At 41.8% G+C, this 21,370-nt stretch overlaps 1 protein-coding gene across 4 annotated transcripts in view; it reads left to right on the top strand.

The window, feature by feature from the left end:
- Positions 1-20,836, top strand: part of SLC24A2 (solute carrier family 24 member 2) — a 247,311-nt gene extending 226,475 nt beyond the window's left edge. For all 4 annotated transcript variants that reach the window (XM_060609677.3, XM_060609680.3, XM_060609678.3 and 1 more), the window contains 3 exons: positions 3,883-3,972; positions 10,613-10,779; positions 14,961-20,836. In XM_060609677.3, the coding sequence (XP_060465660.1) occupies positions 3,883-3,972; positions 10,613-10,779; positions 14,961-15,210 (507 nt within the window). In that variant the 3' untranslated portion in view covers positions 15,211-20,836. The remainder of the gene's footprint in view (positions 1-3,882; positions 3,973-10,612; positions 10,780-14,960) is intronic.
- Positions 20,837-21,370: the final 534 nt, after the last annotated feature.

Genomic DNA, 21,370 nt, shown 5'->3' with positions numbered 1-21,370 from the left:
TGGTAATAGGTGAGCAAGAATTTGAATACTGGTCGTATTAATTAGAGAACACACTTTTAATCTTTAATAGGATTATCTGGGGGACTTTTGTTAGATATGTATGCCCCAAAACCTTGCACAGAATAGATGCTAAGTGAGTATTTGTTGAATTTAAATCAGTAAGGATATGGCCAATTTGTGCAATCAGCTAATGTCCAGAAACGTTTTTCAAGCCAAGAAAGTATCACACTGATGTACTAAAAGCTTCTAATGAGAACATTAGCTGTCAATTAGACACATAAACCATTACATTGGGAACAAAATGGCCGGCACATGGACACAATTTGCTTTTTGCTAATTAGTATGAGGTTCATCCCAGCAGATGTTAGGATGAACCACCATTACTAACCAAAAATTGACATGTCAGACCTTGGCTTCAAGGGCTATTTTCTTTCTTCCAGTGAGACTGGTAACTAAATAATTGCACAAGTGCTACCGGGCAGTGATGTCTGGAACGAGACCATTGAGTCCAAATAAGGGGAGTGGATCAGAAAAAAATGAAAGAAGAAGGAATTACCTGGGTTGTGAGATTGGAAATTATAAGGTAGCTTGACAGTTGGGAAACACTTAACCAAACTGCTGGTGCATGAAAGGGTTGAAGCTTCCAAATCAGAGACAATATGGGAGGTTGGGTGAGGCAGATGGCCATACAGCTGGAATGCTGGTCTATATCTCCCTGAAGCTCTTTATATTTTCTGACATTCAGAGCACACGCTAGTATTATGATGATCATCATCATGTCTATAGCTGGGAATATTTTGAGCATCATTGGCCTTATTTTTCTTCAAGAACAAGTTTGTATAACCTACTTATTGGGAAGGCATGCTATCGTCAGACAGACTAGGCTTGAACTTCAGGTCTATTTCAAGATTTGCATACAGAGTAGGTACCTGGCCTTTACCTACCCCTAGTTTATGATGAAGACATGGAAACTTACAAATAAAAACTATCTTTAATTTATTTTCAGTGAGCCCCTAGTAAAACACTAGGTACATATAGATGTCCATTAATTACAAATTGGCCTCTTGATCGAGGACCGTAAGCATCAAATTTTAAATGAGAGAGGTTTTCTTTAGTATGTTGGTTTGAACTTAATTCCTTTACCTCCTTAGTCTGGTTCCTTAGTTGCTACCTTTTGACTAGGAATGTTCTATGGTTCAGGGATGATAATTTCGCAGATGAGAAGTATGTTCAAATAATTTGATTCTAACTTGTGACATTACATCAAATGAACAGACATGCAAAGGTATAATAAATAAAATAATAATTACATACTTAATAAATGAGATAGCGTAAAAAGTGAGCAATCTGTGAAATGAGGACTCTCCCAAGATCTCCTCTACATATACCATAAAGTATGGAGATGATGGGGTACCTGGGTGGCTCAGTCAGTTAAGTGTCCAACTTCGGCTTAGATCATGATCTCATGGTTTGTGAGATCGAGCCCCACATCGGGCTCTTCACTCTCAGTGTGGAGCCTTGCTCAGATCCTCTGTCTCCCTCTTTCTCTGCCTCTGTCTCTCTCCCTCTCTCTCTCTCTCTGTCTCTATCAAAAATAAATAAGCATTTTTTTTTAAGTATGGAGATTGTACTCCTTTGCCTTATAGGATGTCCAGAATCAAGCTCACAGACCAGCTTCTGCTCCAATCACATGGGTGGCCCAACACCACAAGAAAAGCCCTTTCCTTCCCTGTGACACAGCCTGATCCTAGGAGCTGAAACCACCATCTCAGGATACTTGTACAGTGACTTGTGACCAGAAGAAAAGAACAGGAACTCCAATCAGCTAAACTCCATGGCTGGGAAAACTGATTTCTTAGCACTGGCAATTCCAAGGCTCGGCGAGTCTGGCCTCCAAAACCCAGCTGAATGCTCAGCTTTAAAGGAACTTGCTCTCAGAAGAGCATGTCTCAACCTCCATTTTGAAAAATTGATGACTTTTCTTTCTATAACCCATTAAAGTGCTCAGGTCCCCAGAAAGGGCCTGAGTCTTTAGCCAAAATGTTTTCCTTCTAACACAGGGAAGGGGTGAGGGGCCACAGACCAATTTAATCAAGCCCACTGGTCTTCCAGACACTGAAACTAGCAGATAGCTCCAAAAAGGCAGCAGTCATTAAGAGAAAGAAATGGTTGTCATGAAATTTAACAGAACAATATGAATGATAATAAAAACATACATTGAAAACTTGCAGTTAGTAAAGAGAACATAAGCCTGTTTTGGGACAATAGAGACTATGTCCATTATTATTATAGATCGTCAAGAGATTACTATGTACAAGTTTATCTTTTCCTTTTAATAAAGCTCTTAAAAGCCATGGCAGAAAGTGTTCTATGTGACTGCCCAAGGTCAGCCCTTTAGACAATTGAGGTAGCTTTCCTCCACGTCAACTCCAGGATTCACTTCTCTGGACAAAATTGGATGGCATTATCAAAGCAAAAAAATGAGATTGTTTCTCAAAGTGGAAAGCTTTGAAATAAAACACGTTTGGCAGTAAGAGGTGAGAGACTGAGCGCATTCTGCTATCTGAGCATGTTTTAAAGGGCCCCAGTTTTGCAAGAAAAAAGCCATCAACAAAACTCCACTACAATCCAGTGTAAACCTGGATCTCCCTGTAGTGGGATTAAGTTACAAAAAAAAAAAACAAAAAACTGCATTTTGAGTATCTGATTTGGGTTAATATTTTAAGGAAACTAAAAATGCTCACTCTGAGCACTGAGTAATGTACAGAATTGGTGAATCACTATATTGCATTATATTATACACCTGAAACTAAGATAATACTGTGTGTTAATTACGCTCGAATTTAAAATATAAAAATAAAAAGTGCTCACACTCTAAGCCTGAGATTGCACAAAGGCCTGTGAACAAAGCAGAAAAGGACATAGTACAGTCAGGGGTGGAAAACAGGAGGGTAAACGTCCCGGGAGCATCTACTCTGCCAGCCCTGTGGACAGCAGTGTGCTGGGCCTCTGTTACTCCAGTCTGTAGGAGTGGTTCAAATATCCTGGAGGGTGACTGTCATCAAGAATGTATAGGGGCGCCTGGGTGGCGCAGTCGGTTAAGCGTCCGACTTCAGCCAGGTCACGATCTCGCGGTCCGTGAGTTCGAGCCCCGCGTCAGGCTCTGGCCTGATGGCTCGGAGCCTGGAGCCTGTTTCCGATTCTGTGTCTCCCTCTCTCTCTGCCCCTCCCCCGTTCATGCTCTGTCTCTCTCTGTCCCAAAAATAAATAAAAAACATTGAAAAAAAAAATTTTTTAAAAAAAGAATGTATAGAAACTATGATGATGGCTTCCTCTCTGTGGCTTTTCCCAGTAATTCATGGGACTGTAAGAGGAACCTGTTTTAGAATCTGTGGATCCTTCTTGTTAACAGCAATTAGTCACGTAGGTTTTCTGGCAAATGGATTGCTAGGATACATGGGGTGAAGCAATACCAACTGATGGATTCTGATGAACTTGAGCAGAAGACAGAAAAGGGAGCAGGAGAGAAAGGAAGGCTATGGGGTAGTCAAGAGATTGAGGGCAAGACTAAGAAACCAGGCCATGGAAAGGGCAGGGGCGGGGGGCATCTGAGCAGCCAGCAGCAGGAACAGACATTCTTTTCAAGAGACGTCCATCTCAGGCACTAGCTTGCTGATGATTTGGCTCCAAACAACATTTCTAAGAGAGAATCTTCGTGTCCCGGCCTAAACGCCGGGAGGGAGGGCCTTTTGATTGCGAAGCCTGTGAAGATGGGAGGGAATGAGGGAGGAGTAGCTGACATTGGTGGTCTTAGCTTTAGTCTGCCAGATCCACCTCACTGGATGGCACTGACACTCTCGCCTCTTCCTGGTTCTCTTTCAGTCATCAAGGAAGTTCTTTCCCATCACGTTCTTCGGCTCCATCACCTGGATTGCTGTATTCTCTTACTTGATGGTGTGGTGGGCACACCAGGTAAGACCTTAATCGTAACACTCATCCGCCTGGTTCTTCTCGTGGTTGCCAAGTGGTTAATCAGTGTGTTTGTTTTTGGAAAGTGTCAGAATCGTACTGTGTCTGACAAGGTATATATTCCAGGACTAAAAGAATTTTACTCCACTCACCTTTCCCATCCCTCCTGGCCTTTTCCTGTAGCATGGAGTCAAATCAGCAGAACCCTGGACAGCCGTGTGGAAGACGGCAGCCTATCTCTTCTTGCCCCCTGCAACCTGAATCCAGGCCTACCTAGGTCTGGGAGGAATGTCAGGTTTTGCCTGACTCCGTGATGCTTACTTCCTCTTGGGCAGCCACTCACCTCGTGCTCTCACCAGCCTTTCCGATTGGCTGTAGGAACAGAACTGGAGACAAATTGGTCTCTTCCTTGAACCTCTGTTTACTATAATGAGGATGCATTTTGCTTTTACCACTTTTAACCCCGTACCAGTTATAGTGCCCATCACAAGAATAAACGCTCAGGAATTGTTTGTTGTCACACACATATGAAAGAATGAAACGCAAAACTTTTACATTCTCAGAGATGACAGTGGTAAACGTTGATTGAACGTGTACCAGATGCTGGATAATTCACATCCCTTCATCCTTGTGACTTGACAGTCACCCTGTACATAGGCACAAATCCTATCAAGGAGGTGCTATTATTATCCACATTTGTAGATCAAGGAGTTACGCTTAGAGCTAATAAGAAAACAGCTCGGGATCATATAGGTAGTAAATAGCAGTACTGAGATTATAACCCAGGGCTCTGACACTCCAGAACTCATGCTTTTAATCTCTATTATAAACTACACAAATTTCAAACTTCCCACTTGTATTCTTTGTTTAATATAGTCTTAAAATTATTATACTTGTTAGCATAAATAAAATATAGCAATTTGAAATAAGGAAATGTGAGAACATACATGGATATATCAAAAATGGTGCTGGGGCGCCTGGGTGGCTCAGTCGGTTAAGCGTCCGACTTCGGCTCAGGTCACGATCTCGCGGTCCGCGGGTTCGAGCCCCGCGTCGGGCTCTGGGCTGATGGCTCAGAGCCTGGAGCCTGCTTCCGATTCTGTGTTTCCCTCTCTCTCTGCCCCTCCCCTGTTCATGCTGTGTCTCTCTCTGTCTAAAAAATAAATAAACGTTAAAAAATTTTAAAAAAAAATGGTGCTAAAATAATTGGTTTTTGATATGCCAGAATAAATGAGCTTAGACCTTTACCTCACACCGTACTCAAAAGTTAACTCAAAGTGGATCATCATTCTACGTACAAGTGCCAAAACTATCAAATGTCTAGAAGAAAGCAGAAAATCTACATGACCATGGGTTAGACAAAGAGTTCTGTGATATAATGCCCAAACATCCATAAAAGAAAAATCTAGTTAGTTAGACTTCATCAAAAGTAAAATTTATGCTTTTCAGAAAATACCACTTAAGTAATTAAAAGACAAACCCCAGACAGAGAGAAGATATTTACAAATTATATACATCTGAGAAAGCACTTGTATCCAGGATATATAAAAATCTCTTGAAGCTCCATAATAGAAAGGCAGGGGGCACCTGGCTGGCTCATTGGCAGAGCATACAACTCTTGATCTCAGGGTCATGAGTTCAAGCCCCACATTGGGCATGGAGCCTACTAAAAAAAAAAGAAAGAAAAGAAAGAAAGGCAAGCATCTACAGGCATCCTAATGTTTAAGATGGTCAAAACATTTGAAAGATATTTCATCAAAGAAGATATGCAAATGGATAATAAGCATAAGAAAACATGCTCGACATCATTATTCATTAGGGAAATGCAAATCAACACCACAAGGAGATGCCGCTTCACTCTCACCTAGGGTAGACATAATCAAAGAGACAGATAATAACAAGTATTGGAGATGATGTATAGAAATTGGGACCCTTATATATTGATGGCAAGAATGTAAAATAATGCAGCCACTTTAGAAAACAGTTTGGCAGGCCACAAAATGTTACACATAGAGTCATCATATGATCCAGTGGTTTCACTCCCTCTGTACCCAAGAGAAATGAAAACATCTACACAAAAATCTATATACACGTTTACAACAGCATTATTCATTATTGCCAAAGAGTGCAAACAACCCAAATGTCCATCAACTGATGAATGAATACAAAAAATGTGGCCTATCCACACAATAGAACACTATTCCACAATAAAAAGGGATGAGGCATTAATATGTGCCACATGTGAATGAACCTCTAAAATATTATGCTAAATCAAAAACGATAGTCACAAAAGACCACATGTTGTATAATTCCATTTATATGAAATGTATGAAAAGATCATATGTTGTATAATTCCATTTATATGAAATAAGCAAATCTATAGAGACAGAAAGTAGTTAATGGTTGCCTAGGGTTGGGGAGGTTGGAGGGAAATGGGTATGCTAATGGGTACGGGGTTTCTTCCTGGGATGAAGAAAAAGTTCTAATTTTAAATTATGGTGAGAAGCTATTCAAGTCTATAAGTATACTAGGATATTGAATACACACTTTAAGTAGATGAGTTTTAAGTTATGTGAATTATATCTCAATAGAGTTATCTAGAAATAAACACAAGATACCACTTCACAATCATTAGGATGGCTATAATTAAAAACACAGACATACGTTGATGAGGATGTGGAGAAATAGGACTTCCAACTCCCGCTATCAGCACAGAGCTTGCTTGGGATTCTCTCCCTCTCTCTACCCCTCCCCCACTCGCATCTGCACTCTCTCTCTCAAAATAAATAAATAAACTTAAAAAAAACTCACAGAACTATTCTTAAAGGGTGAGTTTTACTGAATGTAAAATTAGACTTTACTATATGTAAATTACACCTTAATTTAAAAAAAAAAAAAAAAAAAAGAACATACAACATCATTGAAAAAAATCTGCTGGAAATGTCAGCTAATATACCCACTATTATTCCTACAAGATATTTATATTATTCCTACCCTGGTTATTTTATGATGTTTGACTTCAGATTATTCTTCCAGGATATTTCCAAAACATTGTTGATCCTCAAAGAAGTTCTACGTGGCCCAAAGTCATGATTTTCCACATTCTTTGAAAGTCATTTGCCACCAAAACTGCATAGAAATCTTTGTAGAAGATGAGCCTCAGCCTCCAGATTTCCAGGCTAGAAGGACTCTTTGCCATTTATAACATGTAATGGCTTTTCATTCTGTAACTATTTTCATTCTTTAATGTACTGATAAAAAAGTGGATTTTATTCTCTCTTATTTTCTGGATATTTCATCTTTTTCTAACTTTTTAATGATTATCTTAATTCCATACTCTTGCTTCCTTTTCATTCTTGTAGAAAAATGCAAACACAATGCCTAGAATAGTATTACCAAAAGGGCCCAGAAATATAAAGTGCATAAAGAGAAACCTTACTTTCTAGTAATGAATGAGAAGTTTCTCTGTCTTTTCTCCTATAGAAATGCTTTTCTCTTTTAAGACATCCAGACATCCGATCAAAATAGCACATTCTGTTCTAAGAAGTTTGGCTCTAATTCTGCTGTTTGTACAGAATTTTTTGAGCTATAAAAGCCATAAAGATAACAAATACACCATTTGGTGCTCAACTGTTTTGTTATCCACAGCCTTACCAACAATAAATGCTATTTAATATCTTTATTTATCTACTGTTTGGCCAAAAATAGATGTTCCTTACGTTAAATGCTTTATGCATATTTCCCCTTAGTTTTCATTACTTTTTATTCTTTTTGTATCATGAAATTAGTAAATGTCCTGAGTGATGAAAACGTGGTTAAAATCCATCCTGCATCTAATAGGAGAAGTTAATTCTAAGGGTCAATACGACCCTGTGTCTCATTTAGCCAATGTGACATTGGCTCCTGAAACCAAGATAAGGAACTACATCATGCCATGTTCAGAGCAGCACTGGATATGGATTCTGAGTGGCCCCATCATTTATTTCGATTGGAAAACAAAGGAATTCCCAACAGACTGCTGATGTCCTTTCTAGCTCTAAACTTCTCTGATGATGCCAATTTGATCAGTGCTGTCCCATCTATGCACCGTGCCTATCATCCTGCCTCTTGCTCATGGAAAACCAAAGTCAGTGAAATGTTCTTAAAATGTGCCTATGAAGACGCGTTGTCAGACAGCAAAAGTGTTTCTACAGCCATGCAGATTCATCAAGAGTGTGACGTACAATAAAAAGTCTTCGTTATTCTCATGATTTCTCACATTATGGACTGATGCCTACTAAACCAGCTTCTGTCTGAAGAGCCCAGAGCCAGAGCCCAATGGCTGCAGGCTGATAAGTTGGAGAGGGAGAGGAGTAGTGCCTGAGTTATCATAGCTGATAGTTACTGAATATTTACTTGATACCTGACCCTTGCCATTTGCTCTGTATGCGTCATCACATATAATCATCACAACGACTCTGAGGGTTGGATGTTATAATCCCCATTCTACACGTGAGAAAAACCGAGGCTCAGGAAAGTTGGCTACCACGTACTAGAAGCGGCAGGCTAGGATTTGCACCCATGTGTCCTTCTATCCATCCAAGCCATCACTCTTAACCACACTACCATACCACCCCTCTGCAGTTTCTGCATTTTTTCTGCCTGTGGAGTCATTCAAACTCCAAATATAAACGTTGCTTTAAAATAGCCACTGCTTTAGAACTCCCTCAGAGAATCACCCTGTTTATTGGGGGTGACAACCATTGACTCAGCATCTTCACAGTCTTTGAAAATGTTTCACTCAAGATCTAACTCAAAAAATAGGTCAGCAAGGAGAGTTTTGCTCAAATAGGGCACTCCTGTGTAGAACTCTTACTTAATTTTTTTCTAGGAGAATTAGCAGAAAACACGCTAGGGAAATCACCTAAGTACGTAGATGGATTTATTTATTCAGCAAATAGGTATTGAGAGACTACTAAATACAGGCTATGTTCTGTGGATTAAGGAGACCGTAGTGATCAAAGTAGGAATTCTGCTTGCATGGAACCTCCTTTCTGATGGAGAGCAGTGAATCTTTGCTCTGTGAGGTCAGGATAAACTAGTTCAGCTAGCCAGGCTCTAGAGCAGGCGTGACCACCAAAACAAAAATAGCTCCCAACTATGCTTTTAAGTTCATGGAAACTAAGCTATTACTTACAAATCACAAAAGGTATTTTGAAATGAGTATATCCTAGGGGCGCCTGGCTAGCTCAGTCAAAAGAGTATGCAACCCTTGATCTCGGGGTCATGAGTTCAAGCCCCACGTTGGATGTAGAGATTATTTGAATAAAACTTTTAAAAAAGAAAGAAAGGGTCACCTGGGTGGTTCAGTCAGTTAAACGTCCAACTTCCGCTTAGGTCATGATCTCAAAGTTCATGGGTTTGAGCCCCACGTCACGCTCTGTGCTGACAGCCTGGAGCCTGCTTCAGATTCTGTGTCTCCCTCTCTCTCTGCCCCTCCCCTGCTCATGCTCTGTCTTTTCCTCTCTCTCAAAAATAAATAATAAACGTTAAAAAAATTTTTTTAAAGAAATAAATGAATTTATTCTATTCCCTAAAAACCCTTATTCTTTCATGCTACTCTGGCCTTCTGCATTTTTTTCAAAAAATGATGAATGTCATAGAGTAGGCCATTGAAAACCAAACTGAAGGCACTATCTTAAAAGTTTTCAGAACTGCAGTTCACCAACTCCAGAAAATACATAGAGCTTTTAAAAGTCCCGGGAAGACAAAAAAATTTGCTCAAGAGGATGTAGGAGCCTCCATCTGGGACTAGACCAACTGTCCAAAATAGACTTCATCAGTGTTAAAAGGCAAAGACCAGAATAAAACATAATAACCATCCCCCATCATTTTTCAGTAATGATGTACTATTTGCAAAGGGATTTTCCACAAATGATCACTTAGTCCTCCCAACCACTTTGTAAGGTAGGTACTATCATCCCCGCTTTAAGCATAAGAAAGCAAGGATTGAAGACATTATACAATTGGTTAAGTTAATGATGGGTTAAATTCTTAACAAATGCCAGAGCCGGGTCTTGGACTTCTGATTCTGTAACTGATGGTTTCTCCACAGTTGCCTTCCTGATTTACAGTTGTGTGTTACCAAGCCCCAAAACACCCCAAATCAAGTTTCCCATGGAAGTAATAGTCTGAAAGTGTTCAAGAGTGGGTTACAGACACTAGGAGATGTCAAAGAAAAATGGGAACCCTGGATGTCAGTCCTTAACCTTCAGTTGTTAATCCAAAGGCAAATCGCTACAGGATTTGGTACCATTGTCAGCCCCTGGCCTCTGGAGCCAATGGCCAGTTGGCTTTTATAACTCTCTTCTGCCTCCCTTGCACAGAATTATTAGATACCATGTAATGACTGCAATCAAGCCCTCTATAGCTCTTTCTTGAGATTATCTGTTTAACCCTGGTGTGAAAATTCCTGATCTCTTGGGTCTAAATATGATTAAAGTGTGAACTCCTCTATGGCAGTGATTGTGGCTTACTCTTTTTTATCATCTCATCACTCTGCACAGCATGGATAGGAATTCATCAGAAGGGAGTTGCACTGAAATGTGGGTTTGATGGTTTGGTGACTTCAGACACTCACATGTGTCCCTGCCATTACATTTAGGTTGGAGAGACAATTGGCATTAGTGAAGAGATTATGGGCCTGACCATCTTGGCTGCTGGAACCTCCATCCCTGATCTTATCACCAGTGTCATAGTGGCCCGGAAGGGGCTTGGGGACATGGCTGTGTCCAGCTCTGTTGGAAGCAACATTTTTGACATCACTGTAGGGTGAGTAGAGATAGTTTTATGAAGGTGCACACACCAGCTCAATTGCTGTCTTTGTCCTCTGAGAGGCTGTGGAGATAAAACCGGGATCTTTGAGCCCAAAACTAACCAATACCAGTAGAAAGTAATGGGAGTACCATTCAAGTTCGCTAACTCCATTTTCAATTTTCAGAGACCTTAATGAAGAATAAGTTATCCCTAGATAGGCAGAAACACACACCAAGTACAAAGTGGATGTTGTAAGAAATACTTTAAGAATTTTGCTTATATAACGGCGTTGGCTACAAGTTATGAATATTCAGTATTCAGGTATGATGGAGATAGTTTTACTACATTTTTTCCCATATCCTAATTCTAATTAAAGTCCCCACCAGCCTCGGATGAGATTTGGATTATAAAACAGATTGGAACAAGCAAAAATATCCCATCTCCTTCTTTGGAAAATGCTGGCAGGTTTGGCGTTATCATTTATGTATGCTGCTGATAAAGATATTCTAAGTTTTTTGAAAGTCAGAAGATGAGATCTGTTCTTACGGTTAAGCAAATGGTAGTTCTCAATATGAATAATCTCTAAAGCGGATCAGATTGGGGTGGGATGCTCTTATCTCTGTCATGTCATTTAACTTGTCAGAAGTAAAAGTAGTCTGATGCATAACCCTGAATGAGAGCGAACCCCTGAGAAGGTAAGACATTGGGGTGTTTTCCTTCTGTTCCCAGAACTGGGCTCTTGACACTTGAATTTAGAAACTCACTAAAATGGATCTGCTGTTTCATTGAACGTCTTGAATATCGTTCTCTCTTGTACCTTTGCATTACCTGTGTTTTTCACTCAGTGTCTACTTTGTGCACCGTAAGTACATTTTTATCCACCTAAGCCAATGATCCTGTGACATATGTATGATGATCCCCCATTTTTCAGGCCAGGCAGCTGAAAAGCACAGAGTTCACAAAGCTAGTAAGTGAGACAGCTGGGGTTTGGACAGAGTGTCTCTCAGCCACAACACTGTCTGCATTAAACCCTGCCCTGAGCTTCCCCTGTCTTAACCACCTTTGAATTCCAAAGGTGCCCTCTGCTGCCATTATTTCCTTCCTTTGCAGGCCCCTCTCACATGAGATTCGTCCCTGCTTGTCTGCCTGGAAAACTCCAACTTACCCTACCAACGTCAACTCAAATCTCAGCTTTCCTCATTCCCTTGGGCCTGACCAGGGGACTCCTGCTCCTGTGTACTCTCTGAACATCATACTCTTGTCATGGTCACATTTATCAGTCTGCCCACTAGACTGTGAACTGGTCAAGAGCAACAGCTCCCCAAAGCCTAATACGATGCCTAATGCATGGTGGTGCCTTGACAGACGTTTGCAGACTGAATGAATGTATGTGTGACGAATGCCTTAAAAGGTGTTATGTTTTAAAGGAAGGGCGTCTCTAGTAGAAAGTGTTTCTTAGTTCCGCTGCTTACACATTTAGACTAGTTTTCTTGATCAGTCTCTTCTAAGAAGGAAAATAAGATGTGCTATATAGTAAGTACAAAGGGAGAAAATCTTACAAGTAGGGAAAAATTATAGGACGTTTTTGTCATGTTTTTGAAAAATAAGTAGTCTAGGGAATTGCAAGATGTCTTTGTTCACTGTTCTTAAATTGGATATATAGTAACAGGTTAGATGAAGGTTGCAAGATACCACCTAACCCTACTACCCAGAAGCAACATTTAATTTTTGTATGTTCTCTTCCAAGTATTTTACAAAGTTTTCCAAGTCAATATTCAGTTTTGTCCTTTTGGAGGGCTTTTGTTTTTCTATTTCAAAGCCATTTATGCCTGGCACAAAGTTGGCATCTCTTATTCAATTAGTAAATCAGCTATTTTTCTAGGTTCTTTTATAACCCTCATAAATAACATTTTATCACTTCACAATATTTCATCTTGTTGGTTCTCAGTTTAGCCATTATTTTTTTGTTTTTTCCAATTTTCTGCTATGATGGGTGTTTTCATGAAGACCTTTATGCAGAAAATATCTTTCAGCTATTTTTATTAGGATAAACTAATGAATTAAAGATTATGAGCATTTTAATGGCTGTTGATGTGTATTTTTAAAAAAGTCCTTTCTCAAGACTTTATACCAATTTATGAACTTGTTAGCAATATATTGAATATAAAAGGTATTTCATAGTCTTATTGGCATTTTCTCCATGCTTATAATATTAATATACACTCATGGTAAAGGACTGAGTAAATACATATATATAGAGCATAAATAAAAATCAATGATCATTCACCACCCTGCTTTAGTCCATATATAGTTTACATTGCTGAAAATGCATTGCCATTTTTATGTGCATCCTTCATTTTAACCGTAGAATCATATCATGAGTATTTGCCTACATCATTATAAGCATATGGTTTTTAATGGCTACATAACATTAACTTGGCTTAATAGTTCGCTATTTAACTAGTTTTTTGTTATTGGAGATTAAATTTTTCACTCCTCAAAACAACACTGAAATGATCATTTTTCTGCATGAAGTTATATCTGCCTTTCAAATATTTCTTATGCTTGATCCCTGGCGATAGAATCTATCGGTCAAAAGGCATGAACAAAATGTAATTTTTTACTACAAAGGGCTTCTACCTATTTGTAGTGCCATCAAGCACAACTTCACGGGAACTGGGTGTATATGTGTGCATGTCTCGCTTAATAAGAATACGATGGCTTTGGTCTTTTTCTTCCTAAGAGAATGCAGGGGTGGAAGAAGCGCTCCCCAGAACAAGTCCCTAGTGGGGGTTTTCATTTTTGAGCACTCCACCCAACACACACACACCCACTCCCACTTTTCCTGACTTTCCATCACTGACGGGAGGATGCCAGGGCTGCCCCCTCCTGCCGAAAGCTGGAACCGCACCATGTTCCCTGAGCTGGCCTGTGGAGCCCCTCCCCTTCTGACATCTCCGTAAAGTGAGCACCTCCAAACCAGGCTGTAGTGGGCAAACCACCTGTACTGACTACTGTGGGGCGGTTGTATCGATCACTTCACCTTGGCCCAGGTTAACATATGTACCCAGATGGGGGCCTGCGTGCGCCAGGCCCTGGGTATTCAAAGTTACACAACTCGTGGGCTCTGCCTTCACATGCTCTCTCCAACTGAGGAGACCAGATGTGTAAACTCACTACCCCTTTCATCTCATTATTTCTCTCAAGATATCTTCTTTTCCCTTGGAGAATGTTGTGTTTCACCTCTTCTTCCATATTCCTGAGGTCAGGCCAAAACTGAATCTCCCTTAGCCAAAGGCTAAGGCTCTGCAGCAGCCTCACCCAGCTGGGTGGCTGGGTCCTTGTTTCCCCAGCCAACGTTCCATCATTAGGCTCAATGGATAGAACTGCGTCTCACTCGGCCACCTGGAGAGGCCCAGGCAACATGAGTCCCATGTTTTCGGCCATTTTTCTCTTGCTCAGAGTCCTAACTCACTCTCAGGGTTGCACCTGGCCATTAGCTTTTCTGATGTCTTCCAGAGTTGCCACTCTGGATAGAAAACAAAAGATGTTACCAGATTTTTAAAAGTCAAATGCCAAGGGAGAAAACACCTTTTTAAAAATCACATCACAAATGTAAGAAACCGTCTTCCTCAAATATTTCAGGAAGACCACTTCTTAGTGAAACGGTTGTCCCATCTTTTCCAGAATAAACCTCAGACAGCTATATTGTATCATGTATCATTTTTCACTTGCGTTAGATCAGTTGAGTCAGTGCTATTCTCTGTCTCCATTCCTAAAAATAATGTTGCCATTTTCACCACTGATGTCTATGCCTTTTCTCCATTTGTATTTTCCTTCTCCTGCCCTGTACAGATCTTCCAGTCCACCTTTTCCGGGGCTGAGAGCAATTTGAATCTAACTAGGAAAAAACACCCAATTATTTCAGATCACATCCAGAAATCACCCGCAGTGGTCACAGCTCCGAGCTTACTCAGCTATAGAACAAATTCCCTCTTCTCCCTAATTCAGTCAGGAAGTAGATACAGGTTTCTGAAGTTCACGTGACTTCCTTATGTGATTTGCTGGGCCAACCGCACACAAGGCATAGTGAACCCAAAAAGACACCCTTTTCAGATTATGGATTCCAGGAAGCTGATGCTGTGTCCTGTGCCTTCTTCATCGTGTCTGACTGCTACCCCCGTCTTTCCTCACAGGCTTCCACTGCCCTGGCTCCTATATACCATCATTCACAGGTTCCAACCAGTGGCTGTCAGCAGCAATGGCCTCTTCTGTGCCATTGTCCTCCTCTTCATCATGCTGCTCTTCGTCATCCTCTCCATTGCCCTCTGCAAATGGCGGATGAACAAAGTGCTGGGCTTCATCATGTTCGGCCTCTACTTTGTGTTCCTGGTGGTCAGCGTCCTCCTAGAAGACAGAATTCTTGTGTGCCCTGTCTCCATCTAGTAGGAAAAGCCATATCCTGAACCAACAGCGTGGATGGCCCCTCCCTGCCCTGGGTTCTAGGCTCCTTGACCTCTCCAGAAGAGGCAGCTGGCACACAGCCGTGGGCATTTCAGAGCGTCCCTCACTAGCGGATTTGAGGATGGATGGATTTACGCTGGGCCCACTCATTTCACGAGCTGCTGCCAACCTTGCCTACTGAAACAGCTCCACACAAGAACCGTCCATTTTGGGGCTTCTCTCCGATTCACCACTGACAGGTACTCCTCGCTGGTCGGAGGTACATTCATTGTAATGATGCAAACAATGACAGAGGCTCTCTCTATATACACATACAAAATATACAAATTATAAATAGATGCATATGAACATACCCGCCTGCTCCTGTATTATACCTCTCCTTTCATACCTATAGAGTCATACATACCTGTATACAAACACAAAGAAAGAAAAATTTTATATATATATATAAATTTTATATATATATATATATATATAAAATCATCACATATATATATAAATACAAATGCATCTTTTCAGGGATAGCTCTAGTATATTTATAGCACCTATTTGAAGAGGGGCATCAGCCTTCAGTCTGAGCTTTACCTCTTAAGTACAAGAGGTAAACTAATAGAATCATTGCTGTGACCTTCAGCCTACCTTGGACTTATTGGGATCCTGCCGGGCAACGTGGATGTTTTAGAGGAATATGTTGCAGGAGGGAGGGCTTGGTGGAGAGGGTCTGTAGGGACCCTGAGCTGAGACCTCCAAAACATTCCCACCAGCCAAACAGTGAAAACTATTTGCCCACCCCTGCTGGGCACGCTGACCAAAACCCATGGGGCCACTTGGGACAGACAGAGGTAAAACCCAGACTGGGTGGATATTGCTTTGGAGGCAGGGGAGAGGTTACCAGGGTTGGGGTTTTTTGGAGTTTTTTATATATATTGCCCCAGCATGCAAGTAGAAAATGTAACTGCAAACCAAATTAGTGCTCTCCTAGGACAACAAGACTATATAAACTGAACCTATACTGTTCTAATGCATGTCCCATTATCATCAAAAGGGGGGGGACAGATTTAACTGTGATTGTCATTTAGGTGTATTTTGATGCTAAGGGCTCACATATCATCAAAATGCCTGCCAAGAGAGCCTGGGACAGGTGATAAGAAATATCATCCAGTAGAGGGGCTCAATGGAACTTGCCACCTAATGGGAATATAAGGGCATGGTTCTTTAAAGCATCTTCCAGTGCGGTTCACAAAGGGCTTCAGTGTCTAAATAAATTATTATTCCTGCAATAGAAATAAACAATCTGATCTATAGTGCTTGGGTCGAGGCAGCTTAGAGATGTTTGGAAAGGCATCTGTGCACCCCGTGCACTGAGGAAGGTTTCTGAGGCCTATGTTTAGCGGTGCCAGGATGAGGGGGTGGGTAGAGCCCAGGCAAAACCTGTGTTTCTCCCTCCATCGAGACCCTACGTGGGACTCTTGCTGGCTTAGAGAGTCCACCGAAGACGTCTTCACGCTGGCCTCAAGCCAGTCACTCCAAGGTTTTGATCTCCTGATTTTGCCAGCATTCACGTGACATTTTCATTTCGTTCACTCCATGCCCCCAAATTCTGTTTGATACCTTGTATGATTTCTCAGATCTGTGTCAATAGAAAATAAAACCGTCAGGGGGAAGAAAAGGCAAAGTGAAATCAATGAGAAAATATAGATTTTCATGTCTCCACGTCATGCTTTCCTTATAATCAGTTGAAAAAGAAAGTAGAGGATGGCCCATTATTCTGTACCCACCTTCCATCTCAGCTGGGACACACCACACGCAACATGTGTTCTTGTCTCCGGTTTACCGTGTCCCTGATACCTGCTATGATCCTGTCGTGAGCACATACCTTCTAACACAGGGAGACAGGATGCAGAACTCACAACCAAATAGAGAGGAAGGGAGACCTGACAGCCCCAGATAAGGCTCAGTATTCCTTCCACAGAACCCCAGCTCACTCCACAGAGCGTGGCAGTAACAGGCAGTGTCCCTCATGGCTCTTCGCCCCCAAGTAAAAAGCACTTCTGAGTGGAGGCTCACGTGGGAAAAACAAGAAGTCAAGATGGCTGCCACGCAGGAGACGAGACTTCGAGTCTCTCCAGCTTTGCCAAGTCAGGTGTTCAGTTGTGTCAGAAAAACCTGTGTCTCCTTCATCAAGGCCAGGATGTTGTATTGAGGCAGGAATTTGTGCTATTTCCTTAGGGTGAAAGAGAATGGGTGAGTGAACTTCTTGTTCAAAACTGTGGTTGGTTTCCCTGTGCATTACTTGAAGGGGAGCAAACTGGGTCCTTGCGTGAGTTACGTTTTATTGGGTGGTCTGTTATTCAAAAGAAGGTTTGAGTAGGGGACTGTAACTCAACTGCACATAAACTATGTGAAGCCAAAAAGGACAAGGGAGACCCACCGCGGCCCTGTTCTTGGGCCGGCACTTACTAATGTCCCCTGCCTCCTCACTCCCTCCCATTCATTCCCAGCTCACAGTGAAGACCCATCCAGGCAGCCACAGAGCATTTTACTTGTTTGGGGCTCCATTCCAGGGGAGGTGTTGTGGTCATTGATGAGAAGTTGCACTTGAAAAGACCATGCTTCCCAGCCCATTCCCACCCCTGTGACATGCACTGAGCACAATGTACGACAAGCAGTGTTCCCTGGCTGGCTGGTGTGCAGGCACCCTTCCCCTGCCACTGCCTGACCCAAGCATGTGTCTGTGGGGTGATGTGTTGGGCCGGGACAAATCCAGAGAGCAGTGTATAGAATGCAACAGTGAATCTTTAAAAACAATCAAACCACTAACGTAATTATGAGAAAGAACTTTCCTGAGCAGGTCACCTCCAACACTTCCCCTGCATGTCTATGCATATACTTATATAAATACGTCTTTATGCCACGTCTATACGTACACAGTCACGTCGTCATTTACATCATCAGCCTCTGACCCAGTCACCTTCAGGATTCAAAAGCAGGGCACATCAAGTTTGTCATAGTGAAGGAAAAGGAAAGTCACGCACACCAACACCCAAAGGGAACATTTCTTCCTGATCTTGTTAGACTTGTTCTGTGCACGTGTACATGCGAACCTACACATACGCTCCCTTCCCATATATTTTCCCACCTCAAGAGTATACAGTTACATACAGCCTATGGAAATGGCCAGCCATACATACCCCTCATGCTGATGTAGAGGCAAAGAATACACAACAGAAAAACTTAGACCCTAGATTTTCTTTACTTTCTTGTAGCAAGGTATATAAAGTAATATCAAAAATTCCAAAGCCAACTTCTTACTTCTCAATCCAAAATATACAAGCTGGGGGGCCTGGGGGGCTCAGTCAGTTAAGCATCTGACTCTTGATTTCCGCTCAGGACATGATCTCATGGTTTTGGGGATCAAGCCCCATGTTGTGCTCAGCACTGACAGCCCAGAGCCTGCTTGGGATTCTCTCTCTCTCCCTCTCTCTCTAACCCTCCCTCACTCACACACATGCACTCGCATGCACGCTCTCTCAAAAATAAACGTTTAAAAACAAATAAACAAGCTGTACCAAAATGGTTCCATTTAGCCACAGCAAACCAAGCAGGTATTGTTTGCTGTCACCTCCCCTGTCGCTGTTGGCAGCACCTGCACAGGAGAGCAACCTGGCTCAAACTGAGAATGCCCAGATAGAACCTTCTAAAGTGCATCTGGAAATGCCCGTGCTAAATCCAGCTGCCCTCTGATCGTGACTAACTCCTGAAGAATTGAAGCTGGAGATTAGATGGTGTTTATGCAGTGCTCCAGGACCTAAGCTAAGCCCAGCGGTGACAGATCGGGAAGACACAGTCCATGTGCACAGTCTAAGGGGTAGGGCTGTTTATCAATTTAGCAGATGCAGCAGCCTATGCTAGAGCCTTGCCCAGAAGATTATAAAAAGAGGCAGGGACTGATTCATATTCAGGGAAAATGCTTTGTAAGGCTTCTAACAGGTGTCACCTGACAGGGGCCATTATAATTTATTTTCTAGGAAAGACATGAATCAGGTGGTTTGGAGGCCTTTCAGCAAAACACAGCTGCCTCACTGATGAGACATTTGATAATATTAATGTACATCCATTCCTGGGCAGGGAGAGGGTTGGCAAACTCCCCACCAAAGCTCACAGCTCTTTCACTCCTCTGCAGCAGGGAGATGGGAGATGAGCTGTAAGGGAAGCCCCCCTCCCACACCACCTTAACTGAGAGCTGGCCAAGGAAATGACAACAGATAGAGAGCTGCTGGCCAGAGAGGCAGTTGGAGAGATGGGACTTGCGTTAAATGCTCAGCTGAAATTCCTGGGTTGGAACACGCAACGAGTCTGATGACCCATCTGAATGCAAGCATTTCAGGAAACTTCGGGATGCTTTCTTCCCTACACCTACCAACACACACACACATGCGCGCGCACATGCACGCACAAGATTATGAGGATGCACCGGGGCAGGTTGCTACTCCAGTAATTCAGTGGCCATATTACAAGTGGCAGCTCTATTCCAGAAGAAATAAAGGGTAACTGTCCTCAGGGTGATTTCTGGGGGAAATCAGCTATCTCCTGAAGGCTGGATACAGAAGCTAATGCTCATTCTTGCTAAGCCAGATCTAACGTAACCACCTGGCTTAATATTGTTAAAAGACACGTCCTCAATTCCTGAACCTCCCTCAGCAATATTGTCTTTAATTAGTAAGAAAGAGCTTGCCATTAAAAGAGAATCAGTGTGAAAATGAAGCATAAGGAAAAGGAAGAAAGGAAAAATTAATTTACTACGATTCCCAAGAGAAGAGTGTCACATTGATATATGTCCCAATGTAATTTAAAATAATTACAGGGGTGCCTGGGTGGCTCAGTCAGTTAAGCATCCAACTTTGGCTCAGGTCATGATCTCACATTTGTGAGTTCGAATCCCATATCGGACTCTGTGCTAATGGCACACAGCCTGCCTGGGATTCTCTCTCTCCCTCTGTGTCTGCCTCTACCCCACTTGCTCTCTCTCAAAATAAGTAAAAATAAACTTTAAATAAAAATAAAATCATAAATTTCAGGCTTTTTCCAGCCAATTACAAGAATCTGCATAGAGTCCCAGATAAAAATATTTTCTCTTCTCAAGAAGGCTTTGGTAATGTGCCCCTGCTCCACTGTCTATTTAAGCTTAGCTCCTTGCCTCTATCTCTTTGGGTCTCTTTTTTAATTTCACAGCTCCATATTCTTTGAACTATGTAGCAAACAAGAAAAGCAATAAAGACACGCTCACCACCAGCTAAACTCTATTACTTATCATTACAACACCACAGTGTTTGTTGCAACAGGGCTTTGAAACTGCATAGGCTGTGATCACAAGCAGAATTTAGGCATCTGTACAAATCAAAGGTGCATTCATACCTGGTATGGAAGTAAGACATCTTTCCACCCAGACACCGCCCTCCAAACACTGTGCTGCCATTTTACATGCCTTCCTCACCTAGAGGGGATCAGCCTTGCTCAGAATCACCTGAACTCCACAGTGGTCTTTCATCTGATGAGTGAAGGTTTTCTCTAGAAAAAAAAAAGAAAGAAAAGAAAGAGCTAGAAACAAGTGAACCCTCAAGTCAGCCAGGTTTTTAGAGACAAAAATGAGCCTATAATTAGAGACAACGATGTTCAAATTAGTGTACAAGGGAGACTGTGCGGAACCACCAAATTAAGCCAAAGAACTTTCACGAAATGATTGGTTGACAGACTGGAAAACCTTAAAGAATTTTTTTAAAACACATAAATACCTAAGTCTGAAAGAGTTCCGTGGAATACACATTGAGTTTGCCAAAGATTTAATTCTGTTAAGAGAGTTTGTCCAACCTATCACCCTAGCTAAAAGGACAGTTCTTTCATAGGAGAGGGGTCCTAGCATCAAAGTTTCTGGTGGAAACCGGTTTCATCAACTGTTAACATTAACAACCAGCAGGTTAAGTCATCAACTGGTTAGGCTAGGGTTAACCTATGTCTTTTCTTTGGGGCAGAAAGGAACTGCATCTGGGCATTCTTCACTGTGTACCCCTGACATAGTTGGGAGTCTCCACTATGTGACCCTTGATCTGTTTTCATCGAAAGTATTTTTAGAGTTTTCTGTCAG

The sequence above is a fragment of the Panthera onca genome, chromosome D4 (assembly GCF_046562875.1).
Source record: "Panthera onca isolate mPanOnc1 chromosome D4, mPanOnc1 haplotype 2, whole genome shotgun sequence".
In the NCBI taxonomy this organism is placed as follows: Eukaryota; Metazoa; Chordata; class Mammalia; order Carnivora; family Felidae; genus Panthera; species Panthera onca.
The sequence above is the reverse complement of the archived record's forward strand: the minus strand, read 5'-3'. Positions and strand labels throughout refer to the sequence as shown.